The sequence below is a fragment of the Centropristis striata genome, chromosome 4 (assembly GCF_030273125.1).
Source record: "Centropristis striata isolate RG_2023a ecotype Rhode Island chromosome 4, C.striata_1.0, whole genome shotgun sequence".
NCBI classification, from domain to species: Eukaryota; Metazoa; Chordata; class Actinopteri; order Perciformes; family Serranidae; genus Centropristis; species Centropristis striata.
Genome location: NC_081520.1, coordinates 35,937,248 through 35,958,237, shown reverse-complemented (window position 1 = coordinate 35,958,237; position 20,990 = coordinate 35,937,248). Strand labels below are relative to the sequence as shown.

At 39.1% G+C, this 20,990-nt stretch overlaps 1 protein-coding gene across 1 annotated transcript; it reads left to right on the top strand.

Moving 5' to 3' along the window:
• The first annotated feature begins 10,876 nt into the window (after positions 1-10,876).
• On the top strand, positions 10,877-15,458 carry zgc:114130 (uncharacterized protein LOC570332 homolog). The gene is made up of 2 exons (XM_059332079.1): positions 10,877-11,046; positions 13,491-15,458. Exons 1-2 carry the CDS (start codon positions 10,993-10,995, stop codon positions 14,736-14,738), a joined length of 1,302 nt encoding a protein of 433 aa, XP_059188062.1. The 5' UTR covers positions 10,877-10,992; the 3' UTR covers positions 14,739-15,458.
• Positions 15,459-20,990: the final 5,532 nt, after the last annotated feature.

Below are 20,990 nucleotides of genomic sequence, written 5' to 3'. Positions count from 1 at the left end.
CATTTCTTCAAAAACATCTTAGGTAAGGTAAAACGTCTTAGGTTACAACAGCTGTGCCCTGCAGTCAGTTGTCTCAGGGCAACCCCATGGTGTAATGTCACCTCAGTAAATCTCTACTAATATTAAACAGATGTTGAATCAGCAAATGCTTTCCTAATGACTTCGCTAATTATTTCACTGCAGGAAGATTATGTGACAAAGCAAGGGAATGCGTCCCATGACACATCTTTATACATATGCTTGATTAATCCCAGAACTGTAAATAAATCTTGTTGCAGATCCAGTCTTAACAAAACCATCTCTTTCCTCTGTTTCCTTCTTAATGCCTTCCTCTCATTTCCCCTGTTGCTTTTAAATAGCCCCCAATCCTGCCCCTTCATCCCCCCCATCTCTTTCCTCCTAACAAGCCCTTCTATCCCACCCATTCATCGCGCTCTGTTATTTCCACCGTGTGTGTGTGTGTGTGTGTGTGTGTGTGTGTGTGTGTGTGTGTGTGTGTGTGTGTGCACGCAGGGGTAGAGTCGCAGAGGGCGGGCCATTAGTTTGTTAGTTGGTTCTGCAGTTCATTGAGCTCATTGTGCTCCAAAGGCCCTCGAGCCCAGCTGGACTCAACAAGAAGCAAGAACTTTCTTTCAAATCTCTCTCCTCCTTTTCTCCTCCCTTCTCCCCTCCCCCTTCCCTTCAGAAAACTCCCCCGTCTCTCTCTCCACTTCCAGTAATCCCCAACTCACCCAAAAGGGATTTGTTTATCGAAGTAAACTCTACTCTCCCACCAAATAGCTTGTTTATAGATAACACTTGTTTACTCAACCAAATTAGCAGAAGAGCCTGCTTTCCTCAAGGCATTCGTGTTGTTGACATCTTGCTAATGGCTTGTTGTTCTCAGTGGTGGTCTTTATCTTCGAGAAAAAAACAAACACACAGCCAAACTCTTAAGACAATGACTAATTAGGGCAGTGTCTCATGTCTGGGTTAGCACCCAGAGGTCAGTCGCAATATAATTAGGCCTTGTTCACACTTGGCATTAAATGCACCATGGGTGAAAGCAAGCAGGAGTCAGCAAAGCCAGAATGCACACTGGGATCCCAGATATTTGTCCCCATATGTGGAGCATTAGGTTGGCCTGGTGGTTAAAGATGGTGTTCTCAATTTGGTTTCTGGCCAGGGACCTTTGATGCATGTCATTCATCTGCTCTCTCCCCTCATTTCTTGTCACCTCTTTAACGACGACCATTGAAAGCAAAAATGCAAATGCACCCATGACTACACTGAACTTTTCAGAGACTCTATAATCTACAATAAAACCCTCAAAGACTTTTTTTTTAACAATTCCAAGTATAATTTAACTATTTTTTATTTGTAACACACAGCAGATGGGACTTAGCCAGTGGAGGTTGTCAGTTTCCTAATGATGTAATAAAATGTGATTGAGGAGGTGAAACATAACAACAAAAGGTCACTCAAATGTCTGTTAAAATAATTGATTATTTTCTATATTGGTATGTGATTTTATGCTTTATTTCTCTGTGGTCTGTCTCTGTTCTCTGTGAGTGACGCAGGTCACTATCAAAGGTCAAACCTTGACTGTAATAAATATCTCTATGCATTTATATTAAGTCAGACAATATGATTTGATACATTGATTGTGTTTGTGTGTTAATATTGATGTAGAAAACTATGATTACTTTAATTACATATATTCCATTTGCTTAAACTGATTAAGATTCTATAACTCACAAAGAATGACATCCAGATATATTGATGCACAGTTTTTGCTGTGTGTGTATGTGTGTCTGGAGAGGAGGGCCACAGAAGGCCAAGTGAAAGTCCCGTGTGAAAATGTCTGTAAGTCATAACAAGGAAAAATGTTTGTGCTAACAAGTTTGTTAGCAGGCCAAAAGGCCTTGTCCTGGGTAGCAGGGATTGTTTTGCCCAGGTGGCCTGATGTGTGACGGTATGAAAGAAGACTGGCGAATCAGCGATCATGAAGGCGGGACTTCCTGGAGGAAATCAACCAGCATGTTTTGTAAACAATTGTAAGGTTATTTTAATGGGTTCCAGGGAGGGAGACGTGGTTCAGATTTCACGAACTGAACACGTCTGTTTGTATTCAGGGACATGAGTTAATTTTGAACCCGGAGATCTCTGTAAAGTGCACATTTTTTGACGTATTGTAATAAAACTTTTGTTAAACTGAGAAACTTGGACGTCTCCAGCTCTTCATTTCCCCATCAAAGAATGCGCAGAAAAATGGTGAGGTTTTTTCTGTTGGTGACAGATTTTTTCTGTCGGTGACAGATTATCAATTTTCAAGGTTTCCTCATGCAATTTTTCTAACAAATGGTGACCCTGACGTGATGGGGAATGGAAGCTGGAGGACGTGAGTATTAAAATTAATTTTTTATATATGCTTGATCTGAAATGTAACCTGTAATTCTCTTTGGAAATAGATAACAGCCTGAATTATTGCTGATACCACTGACATCCAGACTTTGTTGACAACAGCAGGGTACCCTAAAAAAGGAAGGTGAGCACAAACCTTTTTAATAAAATCTGTGCAAATTGGCCTAATTGCAAAATTGAGTTGTTGTCAATAGAAAACAGATGTCATAGTTAGAAATACAATACGTCAAGAAGATTTATTGACTTATAAAAAATAATAAAAATAATAAAAAAATAAATAAAACAAATAAAACATTTTATTTTAATTAAAAATTAAAATAGAATAAAATAAAAATAGAACAAAGAGGGGGCATACGACTGTCCAGCTCGAAGACAGGGGATAACGGTCCCGCTGTAAGGCCTTTTTGATGTAAAGGGGGACCGGGGTGTCTCGCCGAAAACAGGGATCCGCGGTTGGAGTCCGCTGTATAAACTGCAGAAAAGGTGGATTACGTGATTTTAATCCAGCCTGAAGACAGAGAATACGGTTCTCTGTGTTGATTTTAAAGGGGGATTTTCTTTTTAGAAAATCCGGCCAAAAATCAGGAGGCAAAGTGTCTCGCTGTATTTCTCCAATCAATATTCCAATCAAAATGTTTGAATTAAGACTGTTCTAATCAAGAAGTTTTATTAACATGTGTGTTTATATAATAATCAATCAGAGTGATTAATGAAGGGTTGAAATGTATGGGCTGGGTCTTTTCTCATAGAGTTAATTTAAAGATTACACGTCTTGTGTGTCTACTCTGAGAATTGTCTGTGGGGATTGTGGGAGGTTTGTTGATTTAATTGATGACTCTGTCAAGATTGTATTTAAAACTGTGTGCGAACTGAGTTAACTCCAAGTGTCTGAGCGCAACATTTCTTTTAAATGTTGTAGAAGCTTCTCAGTCTGGTTCATAACACGGGGCAATGCGTCCAATACAATCTCTGACTCAGCATGGGTTGCAAAGTAATTTATCTGAACATATATATCATAGAAAAAAAGGTTCTGCATTTCATTCAGTGGAGTAAAAATTTGGAATGGGATGTGTGAAGAATTAAACACTTCAAAGTCAAATTTAAAGAGCATGTCTTCACTCAATATAGGGATGAAAATAGGTGTGTGAGATGAAAAGTGTGTGCTGCGTGGGTGTGTGTGTGGGGGATGGTATCAGGTGGTGTAGGTTAATAATGGTGATAATAAGTTTAAATACTACATTACTATGTGTTATACATACAAAAATATAGGTGGAAGTATCCACACACTGGTCAAGGCCAGTCACTACCCTGCTTGTACTTAAAATTTGGATATTTTTCTTTTAAAAATATACTAAGTCTTACTTTAAATTCCTTTTGCTGGAGAGACATCTTTAATTTACTGTTAGTACAAATTTTAATGCAGTACGTGTAAAAAAAAAAAAAAAAAAAAATTGTTTTTGTTTGTTTGTTTGGTTGTTTTTCCATTTAAATAAGGGTATGAATAATCCTTATACCACTGCTAAAAGTTTAAGAGACTGTTTCTGTCTTGACCTTCCCCCAGAAGTTGTTTTGAGCATGTCTGTGTGAGTGAAACGTTTTTGAGCGTGTCTGAGTGTGTGATTTCTGTAATGAATGTTGAAAGAGGGTGATAAGTTTTCACTACATATTTAAAAAGTACTATTCCAGATCTGTAATAAGTACAAAATAATTGGGACACCTGCACAATCTAATGAAATATTCATGTCCAGTAAAACAGCTTTGCCAGTTTCTATTTTGGTTAAAATTTTACCTGCTCAGTTTTTATTGTATTTTATTTTTACAAAGTCAAAGGTGATTGATTGACTTGTTCTGTAGTCACTTTGTTTTACTTAATATATTTGATAAAATGTATTCAATATAAATGTGTCCTTGATTTTGAGGCAGTTGTTTAAGTAACTTTAAATATAAAAATGTTTGAGAAGTATTCTACTTATTTTGATCATATTAAATATAATCTTTATGTGTATGTAATTCTAAATCAAGAGAATTTTGTCTGTTTCTAATTGACAGGCACTTCCTTGCGTGCAAACTGTTGCCTCATTTTTTATTGAGTAGCTATTGTTTTTTGTTTTTACAATGTACAGATATATAAAGTGTTCTTACATTTTTGAGTAAAATGATGTTCTTGTTTATGAAAAAACAAATAGACTTTACTTAATTTGGTTAAATAAATATAATTTAAAACTTGGGTGGAATGGAATTAAGTAAATGTTACTTAATATCTTCAGAACTGTTATGTTTTATGGAATATAAAATTTACTTGATATTGCATTACATTTTACTGAAATCATTTGTGTGCAAATACTGACAATATATTTTTTAAGTAAATCTTTTGAGTTATTTTCAGTGTGGAGAGAGAAAAGAGAGAAGCAGGCAGAGAGACAGAGGCTCCAAGGTTGCCTGGTGTTGTTCTCTCCTTCAGGCCTGATTGTTTTGTTTATGGAGACATAACATTTTTCTTTTCAAATTAACAGTTACACTCACTTACCTATTCTGACTTTTATCTTTGGTTCATGTTTTTTTGTTTTCCTTTATGAGTTGTGTTTTGGGTGGAGGAGTTTTTGTTTTGTTTTTTTCCTGCTCTGTGTGGAAGCATAGTATAATTGTAATTTACTGGTGTGCAGAATGTTACTGTAATGTAAACAAATGTTCCCCTGTGAGGCCAAGTGGCGTTACCCCTTTGGGTTTCGTCTTATTTTTTGTTTTACTAGTGCTGTGGTGGCTCTGGTTAGAGCATTTGTCTCGGGAGCACATCATGGTCAAGGGGAAGTGGCCAGTTCTGGTTGCTTCCCCTCGCCATGAGTTTCAGTGTTTAAATACCCGCCGCTGGTCATCCACATGAAGACTAGGGTTGAGATTAGCTAGATAGTAATGGTCAGGTAGTCAGCTAGAGGGGAGCATTGTTTACTGTCTAGGCCATAGTGTTTGGCTGGTTTTGTATTGATTTTTTGCACACACCCAAGTATGACAAGTGTTGAGTTATTTTTATTTCTCCTTTCAGTGGAGCTTGTTGGCTTTCTGCGCAAAAAAGCAGCTGTTAAAAATAGCACAACATTTTGGCCTTGACGTTGGTTACAAAATTATAAAAGACAGAGTGAAACTTGTCTTGAAGGCCAGTTAAAAAAAAAATAAAAAATAAAAAATAAAAGAGGGGGGATTTATCAGAAGTCCCGTCAGCATATTTAAATTTTGTCCATTCTTTATATTGCAAATATATATTTATATAGCAAATTGCAGCCGTTTTAAATGCAGTCTGTTTTTACCCCATTGGTCAAAGTTATGTTTTGGAACTGATATAGATTGTTAACGCAAGTTGCTCAACTTCCTGTGTAAGTTGATGTGATATATTGCTAAAAGATAGATGACAGTGACATCTTGCTAAAAGATAGATGACAGGTGGTTGAAATCAAGTGAGTGTAATAGATGGAAAAGAGTACGTAGGGGAAGAGAGACAAAAAAGAAGGTATTAGTATGGGTTGACAAGAGAAGAAAAGATTGGGCAACTTGCTTGCTACGAACTGTATGTAATTTAAAAAAAAATTTTTTTTTTTTTTTTTGGATGTTTGAACTCACAATCTGCCTGAATTTATATTCTTGCCCCAACATTTCTTGCAATTTATTCTCCGATACTGATTCAGTTATCAGTGTACTGAGATATTTTGTTACATTATGGTTTCATTTCCACTGAGTGTGCTTCACTATTCTACAGTGAATGTTTTAAAGGGCCAGCCACTGTGGGTGAAAGGGGGGTGCCCCTGGATTTACCACAGTTGGATCATGTGTCCTTTTGCTGTACATTAACTGCACTGGAAGCCTCCTGTCCACACAGGTCCAGGAGACATGACAGCTCCAGACAGAGAAAAGCTCTGGCAGGGTGCAAGACCCTCCGAGAGTGTGTGTGGCTGAAGGTCATCAACAGGAAGTGGACAGAACCACGTTGGGCAAGTCCATATCAGGTTAAAAAAGAGCTGTGAGAATCATACATTCATGAAAAAATCATATTCATATAATCAATTATTTTTGACATTATATACTGCAAAACATTTTTGATAAATGGGTACAGAAAGATTGTTTTGGATGTGTTGTCCTGTGTTGCTCTGCTATCTCTCTTTATAGTGCTTCCTGTTGTGTCACCTGGAGCCGAGGGGGAGAGTGGACGGTGGTAATATTATTATATTATGTACAGAAATTGACATATTGATGACACAAGCATAGTGGTGTTGTGTGTTGTGTGTATTTCTCATATCTGTTCTGTCTGTGTTTTGCATCTCCATGGTTATCGAAGGTAAAACCCTTTCCCCACATCAAATGACATAAATCCACTCTGAAATGCTTTGCTGCTCACTGATATTGCTACTATTCATAATTTTGTTTGAGTTGGCCTAATGAATGTTAGGCCAAAAGAGGGAATTGTTAAAATAATTGATTATTTTCTATATTGGTATGTGATTTTATGCTTTATTTCTCTGTGGTCTGTCTCTGTTCTCTGTGAGTGACGCAGGTCACTATCAAAGGTCAAACCTTGACTGTAATAAATATCTCTATGCATTTATATTAAGTCAGACAATATGATTTGATACATTGATTGTGTTTGTGTGTTAATATTGATGTAGAAAACTATGATTACTTTAATTACATATATTCCATTTGCTTAAACTGATTAAGATTCTATAACTCACAAAGAATGACATCCAGATATATTGATGCACAGTTTTTGCTGTGTGTGTATGTGTGTCTGGAGAGGAGGGCCACAGAAGGCCAAGTGAAAGTCCCGTGTGAAAATGTCTGTAAGTCATAACAAGGAAAAATGTTTGTGCTAACAAGTTTGTTAGCAGGCCAAAAGGCCTTGTCCTGGGTAGCAGGGATTGTTTTGCCCAGGTGGCCTGATGTGTGACGGTATGAAAGAAGACTGGCGAATCAGCGATCATGAAGGCGGGACTTCCTGGAGGAAATCAACCAGCATGTTTTGTAAACAATTGTAAGGTTATTTTAATGGGTTCCAGGGAGGGAGACGTGGTTCAGATTTCACGAACTGAACACGTCTGTTTGTATTCAGGGACATGAGTTAATTTTGAACCCGGAGATCTCTGTAAAGTGCACATTTTTTGACGTATTGTAATAAAACTTTTGTTAAACTGAGAAACTTGGACGTCTCCAGCTCTTCATTTCCCCATCAAAGAATGCGCAGAAAAATGGTGAGGTTTTTTCTGTTGGTGACAGATTTTTTCTGTCGGTGACAGATTATCAATTTTCAAGGTTTCCTCATGCAATTTTTCTAACATGTCTCAAGATGCATTTAGGATGCATTATGATGTGAGAACTGCAGGCAAACTTGATTCTATGCATCTCGATAATCTCATGTATGTGGACGATACTGCATCTAAACTTTACATTGTAAAACTGAGGTGCTGGTTTCAGAGGCAGACAAAGGTTTTCAGTAACAGCAGAGAGTTAGAAGAAAGAAAAAAGGGACAATGTACAATAAAGAGTCAAGATTTAAACTTGGGATGCTGTTCTCATTCTGGACACTGGACAACAAGAGCCCCCTTTAACTGCATATATGTGAGAATGGAAACCAATTCAGCTGCATACATCAAACAAGACAAAAACATGGCTGACTGAGACAACCTCCAGGCTGTATAGAGTGGACCTATTTACAATTACATCATCACAGATCACAGTCTTGGGGGATGAGGGTAGAGGGTTGGGGTGGCGGGGGTTGAGACCCTCTGTCAAACACACACAGGCATGTACACACACACACACACACACACACACAGACTTAACAGTGACCACTTGGTCCACTTGGTCACCAAAACAAAGCGTTTGGGCAGGCTTTGTTCTCAGCTGAACTCATCCTTCTGAAGGGGCTCAGATGTGCTGGTTTCAAGAATGTTTCTCCTGTAGCTGGGGCCCAGCATCTCAAAACTTTCATTTATGTCAACCTTTTCAACCAATTTCTGATTTATTTATTTTCTTGTTGAGAGCTCTTTTGAGGACTGTACACTGTGTCAGTCATCTTATGACAACATTTCCCTCCTCTTTTCCAAAAGTGAACACTGTCCAAGATGGCAACATGTGTTAGTGCACACTGTTTTTCTTGTTCTTTTGCACCAATCCAGCACAGCAAATTCCTTGTGTGTGAAAACCTACTTGGCAATAAAAAATATTCTGATTCTGTCATCTCGAATTTAAGCCTCTTGGCACTTATATTGTAGCCATACATGCCTACTCTTGCAGTTTGAGCAGCGAAAAGCTCTGAAAGCTGTTTCTTTCCCCTGTAGTTGCAGCCAAATGTTTGCCAGCTCGTAAGGCTACTGGGCATGCTGTCGCAATCCCCCTTACAATCCCAGAGGTGTGACAACTTCACTCCTGGCAGACCTGTGAGGCTGTGTGTGCTTTCTTGAAATTCTGTTTTTGTGAGGACCACATGTCTTATTTATTGTCAGTGCACTTTGACAGTTTTTCCAGGTTAAGGCTAAGGGTTATGGCTTGGGTAGTGATATGGTTTAAGCTGAGGGAATTTGGTGCTCGCAAAGATACAGAGACAAACCTGTGTGAGTGTGTGAGTATAGTCCTCTCATATTCTCATGGCTTTGCTTTGCAGTGGAATTTTTCACACATCTACCTTTACCTTTGAAATCAAAGACTTCACTCCCACTTGTCTGTCTCATAGGGCTAGGCTGTCTCCATACTGTCCTTTCTACCCATGTGTTCAGTCCTCCTGTTTTCTGCATCTGTTCCTTTTTTGTCCTTGTGGTTGCCTTTTCTTGCTCTTGTTTGTCTGCTCTCTATTTCTTGTGGCTCTCTTTGTTTTATAACCTTTCTTTACTTTGTTTTAGTGGCACCTCCTCTGTCCACACTGATAAAAACACATACTGTTTAGTCACTATCTAGCTGAAAATAACTCCAAAACAAACAAAAAAGATCAGCCTATTTATGACTTGTATAAGCATTTGCCATCAGCCAGCAGATGTTAGCATATAGTATCAGGATTATCTCTGTATGGTGCTGTTTAATGGTCATCTTTGTGTCCACAGGCTTTCACACTGGTTCAACTACTCCTGATTAATTTGATTGCTCTAATTGTTTTCGAAAATGGTACTGGTTTATTCATTATAACTGCTTTTTGTATGGCATATTAATATTATGGCCAGGTCATTCTTACATAAGAGGTTTTAATCTCAATGAGATTTTTACATGGTTAAATTATGGTTGAAAGTGCACACTGCATTAGGTTTAAATATTTTAATAGCAAGGATGATATCACACGACCTGCACTTACCAGAACAACGTCCTGGAGGATATTTTCGCTAAGACTCTGTAACAAAATGTATAGCCTAACTTCAAAAAATATGTTTTTTTTTAAGTAAACTCAATAAAATCCAACAAGTATGTCTGTATACAGATATATATGTATACGTATGTCTGACAAACACCACAGACCTTTGTTGGCCTAGTTAAGTTAATTAGCTGTTAATTTAATTTCATTAGGTTATGGTGCAGCTGAAGATAACACAGAAGCATATTTCAAACATAGTGGTTTAAAAGTTGTCTGAATGAGATAAGAAATCAGCATTTTTAATGTTTAAGTAGGCCACTTTAAAATAGGGTATATTTGTTGCACTGTGAGACTGGAAGCATGAAGCTAACTTCAGGGCCGGTGTTACGCAGGCATATATGAGGGGGCAGTCAGAAATGTGAAGGGGGCATCATGTGTACACATCATGCTCCAGCACTTTTTCTGTGCTTATAGTAACGATGCTTTCTTCATTGAAAGGGGTCTATGTGTCCAACCCCAACCTTGAGAAGTGAATTGCACTTTGTCAGGCCTCTACCTTCAGACCTGTCCAGGTGTCCCACCTGAAGACTAAGCTCCTGCTGGTTTAGCTCTTAAGGTCACTGAGGTACGCAAACCCCCTGACCACAATAAGGTGGCAATCCCTCAGGGGGGAAACTGAAAAATAAAAATACATTAAATTAATAAAATAAAACATCCTTTATCCAGATTTCAACCAACAGTTGTGTATCGTGTGTCCCTTTTTCGGCGGATTTTCCCACTACTGCAGATAATTTTGTCAAATTGTAATGTATATTAATTTTGTGAGTATATTAAAATGTGCTTTCTCAACTTCTAAAATTTTGGATTTGAGGGGGCAAGACATTTATTGCCCCTAACTCCATAATCCATACTCTAAGGAGAATGATGCCAAAATATAGAGGTCCTATAATGAAATATGGCCCTATTCTATATTTAAAGAATTAAAAATAGGTAATATAAAACAGCTTTTTTTATCGAGCTGGGTGTCCTCTTGCAGTTCAGGGACTGCTGGGTCTGGTGAAAACAACTTTGGGCTGACTAACGGAGGGAGGCGTGGGAGTGGCTAACAGCAGTGTTAGGTTTTAAATCCACACGTGGTCTGGGTCTTGGGCTTGTTTAGCACCGCGTACACAACCAGAAACTTCTGACCAACTCATGCCAGCGAGTTGCCCACGTCTATCACTGCGGGGGCAGACGGGATCGGACGAAACTTTTGACAACTCAACAAAATGCCATCTTTCCCCCTCAACCAGTTTGCTGACCTGGAAGAGATGATGTGCAAGGTAAAGGAAAAGCGCAAAGAAAGTTGAGCGGAGCAAAAAAAGTTGGCTCTGTCACGGGTGGTTTACGTTAGCTAGCTAGCTACACTGCTAACATTAACTTTACGACGTTTGTTTCTCCTTCTTTTCCAGTGTTGCTAGGCAGATACTGCTGTTGTCCTCTGTTAATCGTATATATTTAACTCTTAGGTTGATGATTTTATGAGATCTGAAAATAAGCCTGGACTTTAAAAGCTAACTTTCGCTGTAGATGTTGATGTTACGATTCATCGTAATATGGGCCCTTAACCCTCTGGAGTCCATCTATTTATTGAAAATCCACATGTTTTACTTACAGTAATAACTTTATGTATGTATGATATGTAGACAAGCTGAGAAAGCCAGTTAAAGTGCAACCATAGTGTGCCATTTATGTTTCTAGACCATTTTTAAAACGCGAATTTTCTTTCTACAATGAAAACTATTACTATTTTTCATTTACATGCAAAAGACTGTTTTGTAGTTTTAGTATTTATATTTTTATGCTGTTTTTGTGTGTATACATGTTTTTTTTTTTTAATGGTACATTTCCATAGACACCTGTGTCTTTTGTTTGTATTTTGGGTTCCTGGAAGCTTTATACTTAAAATAATTAAAATTAAATTAAAAATCGGACTAATAGCCAAGTTTGTGTGGAGATAAAGGAGCCATGCATGTGATGTAAGGACAGACTGAAAGATGCTAAACAGAGACAGAAATGAATGATAGGAAGTTGACATATTTGAACCAAAATCTCCTGGACTTCAGAGGTTTAAATCGTCTACTAACTGGCCAATTTAGCGTTTTAAAGTTAGTCTTAACTTAGTTAGTTAGAGTGGTTATTCTAGGGTCCCCTCCACTGGCCACACATCGGTTACAAGTTGTTCTCTGTTAACGGTAACAACAAGTTGAATCAAAACACCACGGCAACGTTAGATCACTAACTTCACAACTGTATGATCGAAACAACAGAAAATCGCCAGGAAAAGTTGTCAAGCTCAAGTGATAGCACGGAGATGTTTCTAATTCACTGGGTGCCAGTAAGTAGAAACAAGTTGTGTTACTCAAATTTTTGTCTAGTACGAGGGTTTTACTGTACTCCATGCGCTGCATACGAATATCACACTTAACACTTAAAACAATCGCCTAACTCGTTTTTTCAAGTTTTGCAGGAAACACAAAAATCTTCACCAAAAGTGTAACATATGACATTTATTGATCATTTCACTCAAAAGGGATGTAACAAAGGATGGCTATTGGCATAGTAATAACACTGTGTGTAAATTATGTAACTTAAGAGAAATAAATGACTTAGGCAATTATTTTGAACATGCCTTAACATGACTTAAGCAAGACATGGTAACTTTATTTTGAAGGTGTCTACATAAGAGTCACACAAGCCTGTCAGAAACATGACATGACAGGTATCATGAGCATTAACGTTACTTCAAAGTGTCATTAATGTTCATGACACATCCCATGTCATGTTTATGACACGCTCATGTCACTCTTATGTAGACACCTTCAAAATAAAGTGTTACCATATCTTGCTTAAGTCACAAAGGCATGTTCAAAAAATTGCCTAAGTCACATTTTATTTTGACTTACGCATAATAATCCGCTTAAGTCACACACTTGACATAGGCCATTATCTTAAAGGGGTAAAATCACATGATCTGATCAACAGAGGATGTAGGCGATTTTACCATAGGTGGCAATGAGGAGATGATTTAGGCAAAAAAAACAATTTTGACAAAAAATGACGTAGGAAATTATTTTAATAGTGTTACGTTGTACTTTAACTTGCCTTTTTCTGTTAGATGAGGCAAGTATGTGTAGGATGCCAAGTCTCAAACCGTTTAAATTTGTTGCTGTGCATTTAGAAAGGCAGGAAAAGTCGTTGCTGATACTGCTACTGTTCATGTGAGAAGCTTTTCAGCTCTGCTCTGTTACATTTGTAAAGAGCCACCCCACTGCTCAAATGGCAGCAATGTGATTATCATTTCAATAATTGGTTTCAGTTTAGCATTGTTATGGTAAATCTATAAATAACTGTCATATAAACTGCCAAAAGCACATGAAACTCCTCTACAGTACTATATACTAAACCCACTCTTAAAGGATACTACTTTGCCTTGAATATTGCATCAAATTAAAATGATCATCCATGTCTGCATTTTCATGTGAACTTTCACTTTCTGTCTCCTAGCTGTTTATTTAAGATAACATGTGTTAGGCCCTGAGAGGAAATGTGTAATAGACAGTTAGGATGGACTGATCAAACTGAAAACATAAAAGAGGGTGTGTCATATAAGACATGATGCTAGAGGACCATGCAGCTAACTTGGCTTTTTTTTAATTTACAGAATTGGTATATTAATTGTAAAATAACTAGGCTAATACTGTGTTTTTGTCTGTTCTTTTTACAGCAGTTACTGAGTCTCGACTTGAGGGAGCAGAACGGACCACTCAGTCTGGCGATGAGGACACCAGGATGCATCGGTCAGCCACGCAGCAACATGTCCTTTTCCCTCTCCTCTCTCTCCTGCCTCCCTACTGAGCCTTCAGACGGTGCATTTCTGACCTCCAGCCAATGGGGGCAGCAGTCGGAAAGCTCTCAGCCCTCCCAGCTTGCTAATACCACCCAGTGGGGGAAGTCGGGCTTCCTCGCCCAGCGCTCCATCAGCATGGTGGAGACCGGCAGCACCAAAGCAGCAAGTCTAGGCTGGCCCGGAACTGACATAATGCACTCCCAAAGTGACATCAGCCCCACTGCACTGAACACTAGCTCCTCCTCCTCCACCTCATCCATTTCCTATTCCTCATCCCGCTATAAGACTGAACTGTGTCGATCTTTCACCGAGAGCGGCTTGTGCAAGTATGGCGGGAAGTGCCAGTTTGCTCACGGGATGGACGAGCTGCGGGATCTTAACCGACACCCAAAATACAAAACTGAGCCGTGTCGTACGTTCCACACCATCGGCTTCTGCCCCTACGGGATCCGCTGCCACTTTGTCCACAACAACGAGGAGGAAAAGAAACACTCCTTCTCTCGTTCCTCCTCGTCCTCTTCCTCCTCCTCCTCAAGCATTTCCCAGCAGACGCCCTCCTCCTTCCGCTCGCACAGACCTCCACTCGTCAGACAGAGCTTCAGCTTTAGTGGCTTCCCTTCAGCCCCCCAGCAGGCCCTTCAGCCTGGCCTCAGCGCTCACCCTCCTCCTGCCACTGCTCCTTTCACACGGGCTCCATCGGCCTCTCCTCCCTCCTGCGCTGACATTACTGATCTCCTTTCTCATGCCTTTCTGGAGATGGACTCTTCCTTCGAGGCCTCCCCCGCCCACCAGTACCAGCCCCCCATGGGCCAGGCCACTGCAGCAGATGCCCGATCTCCATTCCTGCCTTCCCCAGACTCTGGCTGTTCTCCGTGCGGGCTGTCTCCGACCGCCTCGCCTTCCCTGAGGCAGAGTCCCAACGCTACCGGGGGCTTTTCCGGGCCACTGGGTGCCCGCTCTCTGTCCTACACCTCTCTGTCAGACCAGGACCAGGACGGAAGCAGCTCCGCCAGCTCGCTGAGCGGCTCTGAATCCTGCGGAGGATTTACCGAAGTCAACGGCAGACGTCTGGCCGTGTTCAGTCAGCTCTCTGTCCCTGAGGATGCTACTGGGTTCTGCCTTTAGGTTGCAGCGTGCTGTGAACACAAACAAACATTTGCGTACATTCATACACAAACATGCAGACCCAGCATACTCTCAAAACAACATATGCAGTATACAAACACCCATGCTCAAGCACTCACAAGAGCCCTATAAATGCACACACACCCTCACACACCTCAGACGTTCATTGCACCTGTGTGGCATCAAAGGAAGTGACTCAGATCATACAGAGCGATTCAGCTATAAGATTTATGTGGTTAAAATGTCACCGTCATGTGCGTAAGGGAAGCCGCAGTGATGCAGAAATGTATGTTGCCATCAAAACAGAGTACATATCAAGAAAAAAGTGCTGGAAGCGATGGATGCTTAACCAAAACAGCATGTTAAGATGGCAAATTGCCTCATAGATATTGTAATCACAGTGTGATTGGCCTCAGTGCTGCCTGTAATTGAGTCAAACCACACCATCTATATTACATTTACTAATATCTGAGTGATCTAAAGAATGCGACAAAGCCAAAGACATCTTTGTAGCTCAAATGTTTTGATTATGGTGGTGCAACACACAATGTGACCAATGTTTTAGGACTTGTTGATTTTTTTTTTTATTGACTGTACACAGTGTTGTGTTTATAAGCTGGTGAAATGTTTTTTCCCCTCATTACTACAGTCTGAGGTTCTGTTTAGATCACTGGCCTTGAACCCGAATGTTACAGTTCTTTTTTTTTTTTTTAAACAATTGAAGTGTTATTTACCAGGTCATGTCACAAGATCTGCTGGTTTGTTCGGAGACGAGTGTGGCCGGGTGTGAGTCTTTTTTTTTTTATTTAGAGAAGTAAGCTAGTGTTGGTGAGTTCAGGTCCCTACGTTGTTAAGATGATTACAAGTGTTCTCTCACTCTCTCTCGTGCATTATTGACAAACTGCCACCAGTAAAATGACCAAATTTAACCTTAGAAGAGGAGGAAGGGGGACTCAGTTTGAGCTAATCATAAAAAGCAGAGTGGGCTCGATCATAATTTTTCAAATCCCAATGTTCGTGACATTTACTGTATTATCTACTAGTGGGAAAAGCAGAACATGGGAATCTCAATACTGAGAGTCAGTTATGGACCTAAATGAGATACCAATCACTTTATTCTGCATCTGTGTGTAATATAATCTGAACATGGGTCGAGTTTAAAAGCACTAGACATGGAAAGAAAGTTTAATCGAGTCAGGCAAATGTGTCATGCAAGTCCCGTTTTACTTTATTTTTTTGAAAAAATTGTGGTGCTAATGTGTATTTTAGATTATCTTAATCACAAACATTCCCAGGAGTGGGATTTTTTTTCCTCCCTTGTCCATAGGCAGCACTGGTGTTTCATTTATGATTAATATTCATGTTTTTGTGACTCACCCCACCATCTCTCCGTCAGTATTAATACTTCCTGTTACGGCTTTGTACTGTTGTGAATGTGTGGCCTTCCTGGTCACATGTATGTGAACTGTGCACCCAGGTCTGTTGCCTTACTGAGCTAGATCCACCATTCTGTAGGGTTAGGGTATGTATGCTTAGTGTTATAGAAATGTTACTTGGCTGTTTTTGTATGTTTACAATGTAGTTTGTTAGAAGAACAGAATATGTGCTGTTACTGGTCTATTTAAAATTGCCTTTTCATCAACATGTTTGAGGCCTGTTTAGTGTTAAAGGTGATAATCTTTAGTAAATTAATTTCTTTAATTTATTTTTAACGTATTTATAGAGGACTTTGGAGTTGGTAATGCTTGTATCAAGTTTAATATATTTGGTTTCTCTCTTTCTTTGCTTTTTTGTACTGGAAATAAAGTTTTTTGTTTTGATTTATCTTTTTAACTGCCTGTTTGTTCTGCTGTTCGACACATCCGCTCATCATTGAGGTGCTGATGCAACAACACAAGAATTAGGAGACCTGTGGTTGTTTCCTTCAATTTTCTGCCTAGTTGTATGTATTATATACTGGCTGTAGTATCTTTCAAACAATGTTCACACATTTGTGACGTTTTAGATACAAGGTGCAGGAAGGAAGCAAGCAGGAAATGAGTGAACTGTCATTTATGGTTTTCATTGAAGATCAAATTCCCCTGTTGAGGTTAACTGAATAAGTATGTGCATTGTGTCAAAAGCAACAAGTAAAATAATTTACCTTAGTTGATATCTCATATTAGTTAGACTGGTTGGTAAACGGCACTGAAACTGGATGATGAGGCCAAAAATATACATGTTTTTAGAAGGTTGGGATAAGAATTTTTCAATCCATAAATGAATATTTGATCCTTTAGTTTAGCTGTAAAGTTTTGTTTTGTTTTTAAATCCCCATGCCCTGGGCACAGTTTATAATCCGTGCACAAGGGTTTACACATGGCTCTTTTTTTTTTTGTTCCCTGCTGACCCCAAGGGGCTCCATACATGGGTAGTCACAGACCATAAACTTTATTTTCATCCCCATCCGATTCTATTCTCAGAATAAAGAAAAAAAAACAACCAGTCCAGTGTTGCTGATTGCTATTGGGACCTTTTTTTTTTGTGATTCCACTTAATAAAAGGAGTAAAATGCATATATTTAGAAAATGCAAACTCTTCTGAAATTGAAGCTGTAAAGGGTACTGCTTGGTCTTAAATTCTAAAGAAGACATAATAGCAAAAATATCTTCTTATATATTTAATGTTTGCAAAAAATGAAGTTATGAGTTTCTTTCACGAGTTTCAGAAGTTATTTAAACCTCATCCAATCTGCTGTGTGATAGCAAGACACTGGGGTGTGTGTAGTCATGCCATAGAAATTTCATGTGGAGATAAGAAGTCTTTTGTTTGAGGTTTAATCTGACCAATTGGGGGCTCCCACCCGTGTCCCTTCTCCCTCACTGCCTCCTGATTCCATCCTTCCTCCCTCACTTTGTTCCTCTCCTTTCCTTCAATTACATCCTCTTACCTCTCCACCTTCTACACTCGGTGAAGCAGCTGAGTCTGAGTTTTTTTAAATGTTTGTAGCGGTAGGGTCTTCATTAGCAGGTTAAACCACAAAACCTGTAATTGGTCCTTATGAAATTAAAATATTTTTTATATTTATTCAGTGCAAATCTTTGTGCAGAAATCAGGGCAATGTACTTGTCATAAATTAAAACAAAGTAGGAACACAGTCTGGGATATAAAGCCAAATTGTGGTCTAAATTATTCTAATTACATTAAAGGGATAATTTAGCATATTATGATTTATAACATAAGCTAAGCAATGTTGTACTGTGGATGGGTGCAGCGAACCTGGTCTCACAGGAATCCGTGAAATAGCCACGGATTCGCTTAACTCAAAATCCGTGGAATAGCCACGGAATAACTCACATTTCCGTGAAACTGACACTCATGGCTATTCCATGGATATTTTTTCCTATTGGTTTGTTCCAAGTCATGTGACTTTCAAGGTCCCGGCGGTCAGAACAAAAAACATGGCGGACAGTTCTCTCATTTTCAGTGAAAAAATCAATATTTTGACTTAGTTTCTGCATAAAAATGGATTTTGATCACATTTCTAGCGAGAAATATATGTTTTATTTTCTAAATATTCACTCAGTGAATGTACATAATCACTTTGTATGTTGGAATAGCCAAGGGATATGACTGTCGTTAACTTGCATTGTAGAGAAATCCGTGTCAGTTTCACGGAAATTTGAGTGATTCCATGGCTATTCCACGGATTTTGAATTAAGCAAATCCGTGGCTATTTCACGGATTCCTGTGAGACCATGTTGGTGCAGCAGCAAAAGGTATTTAAGCCACCTAAAAAAAAGTTATAGCAACTAAAGTGTAAGCTACAGTTACAATATTTTCACTGCTCTACCTTGCTGTCAACTCCCATGTTCTGCAAGGTAAAATTACTGGGTTTTTTTCCATCAGAGTCCGGTGGCTTTGGAGAGCGAAGATAACAGCTGAAATTCCCCCCACGTAAACTTTAACACGGTTGTCTGATGTGCACTTAAACTGTTTTGTAAGTGGATTAAATAAGTTTTGCTTCAGCCCCTGTCCACAGCTGTGCATTGCTTACCGTGTGTGCTGGTACTCCTGCTTCTCCAGGCAGCCATCTACTGTAGTAATACACTGACTCTAAAAACCCTTTAGACTTAACAATTTTTTTCCACCATTCACAATGTCCCCCAGAAATAAGAAAACAGCTATAGATGCATGGTTGACCCTCCAGGAATCTCTCTTTCATGCACACACACACAAGAGCTATTATCTTGTCACTGTTAACATGAGATGGGCTGGCCCTCTGGGAGTGATTAGTGGCTGTGAAGGGGTTAAAGGCATGTGTGTGCTTGCATGGTTTCCTTGTGTGTGTGTGTGCTTTATTGTGTCTGATAGACATTCTCCCACACTCTTGCCCTGTGGGACATAGGAAAGGCAGGCAGATGGCTGTATTCAGGTCCACCATGGGTCAACATATGGCCCAGAGAGACAAAGTTTGTGTTTGTGTGTGTGAGACAGAGAATCTCACTCTTACTATGCATGAGTGGAGGAAGTTGAATGAGTGGGAAGAGGGGGAAAAAAGGTAATAGTGGGGCCAGAAAAAAAAAGATGTAAAAAAAGAAGCTTTGAGATAAAGACGTGATGGGATAATTTGAGAGGATGAAAGTGGGCGGCATCCTGTGAGATCATACAGGTTGTTAAATAAAGCACACTTGGTCGTCTGTGGATTTGTTAGGATGCTTGAATGAGGCCAGCCTTTTGAGGCGGTGAGACTTAATGCTTTAGATTATTCTTCTTCTTTTTTTAGCATTATGGAGCTGAAAGGATTAGTCGAAAATGCTGTTTTTAACCTACCAAATACAGAGATATCATATTTAACTGAATATGTGGACTGGAACAAGACATTTAAAGACACCACATTGGACTTTAAGTTCCTGTGATGGACATTTTTCACATTTTATGGACCAAACAATTAACAAATCCAAAAATCAATCAATGAAAATTATTGTTAGCAGTAGCAAAAGTAGCCAAAAGTATAGCTACTACAATTAATTTAGGAATAAAACATATGAGCAGATAAAAGTTTGAAGAAAGACATACAAAAATGCTCAGGTCAGAAGTTTTCATCATAAAATGTGCCATAACATTACAGATTTTTTAGTAATGTAATATAGTAATTAAATTGATTTGGCAAGCATTGACATCAGCAGTTAGCTAATTAATAAATTTCTAGCTAGCCTCTGATGTACTAGCTAGCAATGTTAATTAGCTCTGCTATTTACTAATTAGCTAACTGCTAATGTTAATTCTTGCTAACTCAGTTTAATAACTTGCTACTGCTAGTTAGCCTAACCTAGCTACTTCACTAATATTGAACATGTTTAAATATGAAAAATAAATAATAACAACTAACTAGACACAGCAAACTTTATTGATAGTGTCCTTGTTTTAGCATATAGGTAGGATAAAAAAAGAACTTATGGAGTACAGCAGGGTACCTATTTGGACATGTGGTTTTGCAGATCAGTTTACTACTTAACTTAGATCGTTTTGGACCCTTATTTAGTATATCATTTTAATTAAACTGCCACTGCTTTATTTTGTCAGGGTTCAACAACTTTAAATTGTATTTGGTGATTTTATTTTTTTACTGCTCACAAGCTGAAGTGAACTAAAGTGAGCTTTCAGGAAACCCAACCTACATCAATAGTCTCTGTCAACTTCTCACACTACAAAAGACTTCAGCCAGCCTATGTGGAAAGTGTTACAGAATTTTAGCAAGTCATCAATTTGAGAGAATGAATGCTGGTTTTACTTGCACACCCCCAACACCTCCTTCCTTTCTTCTAGCCCCTGAACATTCCCCTCCTCCTCCTCCTTTACTCTCCCCCATTCGCTCCATTCACTGTTCCTCTTTGTGAGTGTATTGGTGATATTGTGATGCAGGGTAGAGCAGGAGGAAGGGGAACGGAGCTGTGTAGAACAGCACAAAACAGCTGTTGCTGAACTCTCAACATCATTCCTCACTTCATACTGTTAGTGAGACATTTAGGTAGCGGTATTAAAAACTTTTCACACCTTCTTCATCTTTCTCCTCTCCTACATTACTTCCTCTCCAACCCCACCTCTCATAAACTTCTTTTCTTCCTTTCATTTCCCTCCAGCCTCCTGTAGAGGCTCTTCATTCTCTCCATCTCATTTTCCTCTTGCCCTCTCTCTCAATCTCCCCTTCTCCTCCTCCACCCACTTTCTACAATTCTGCCCCCTCCCAGGCTTTCTCTCTAATCCCCCTTT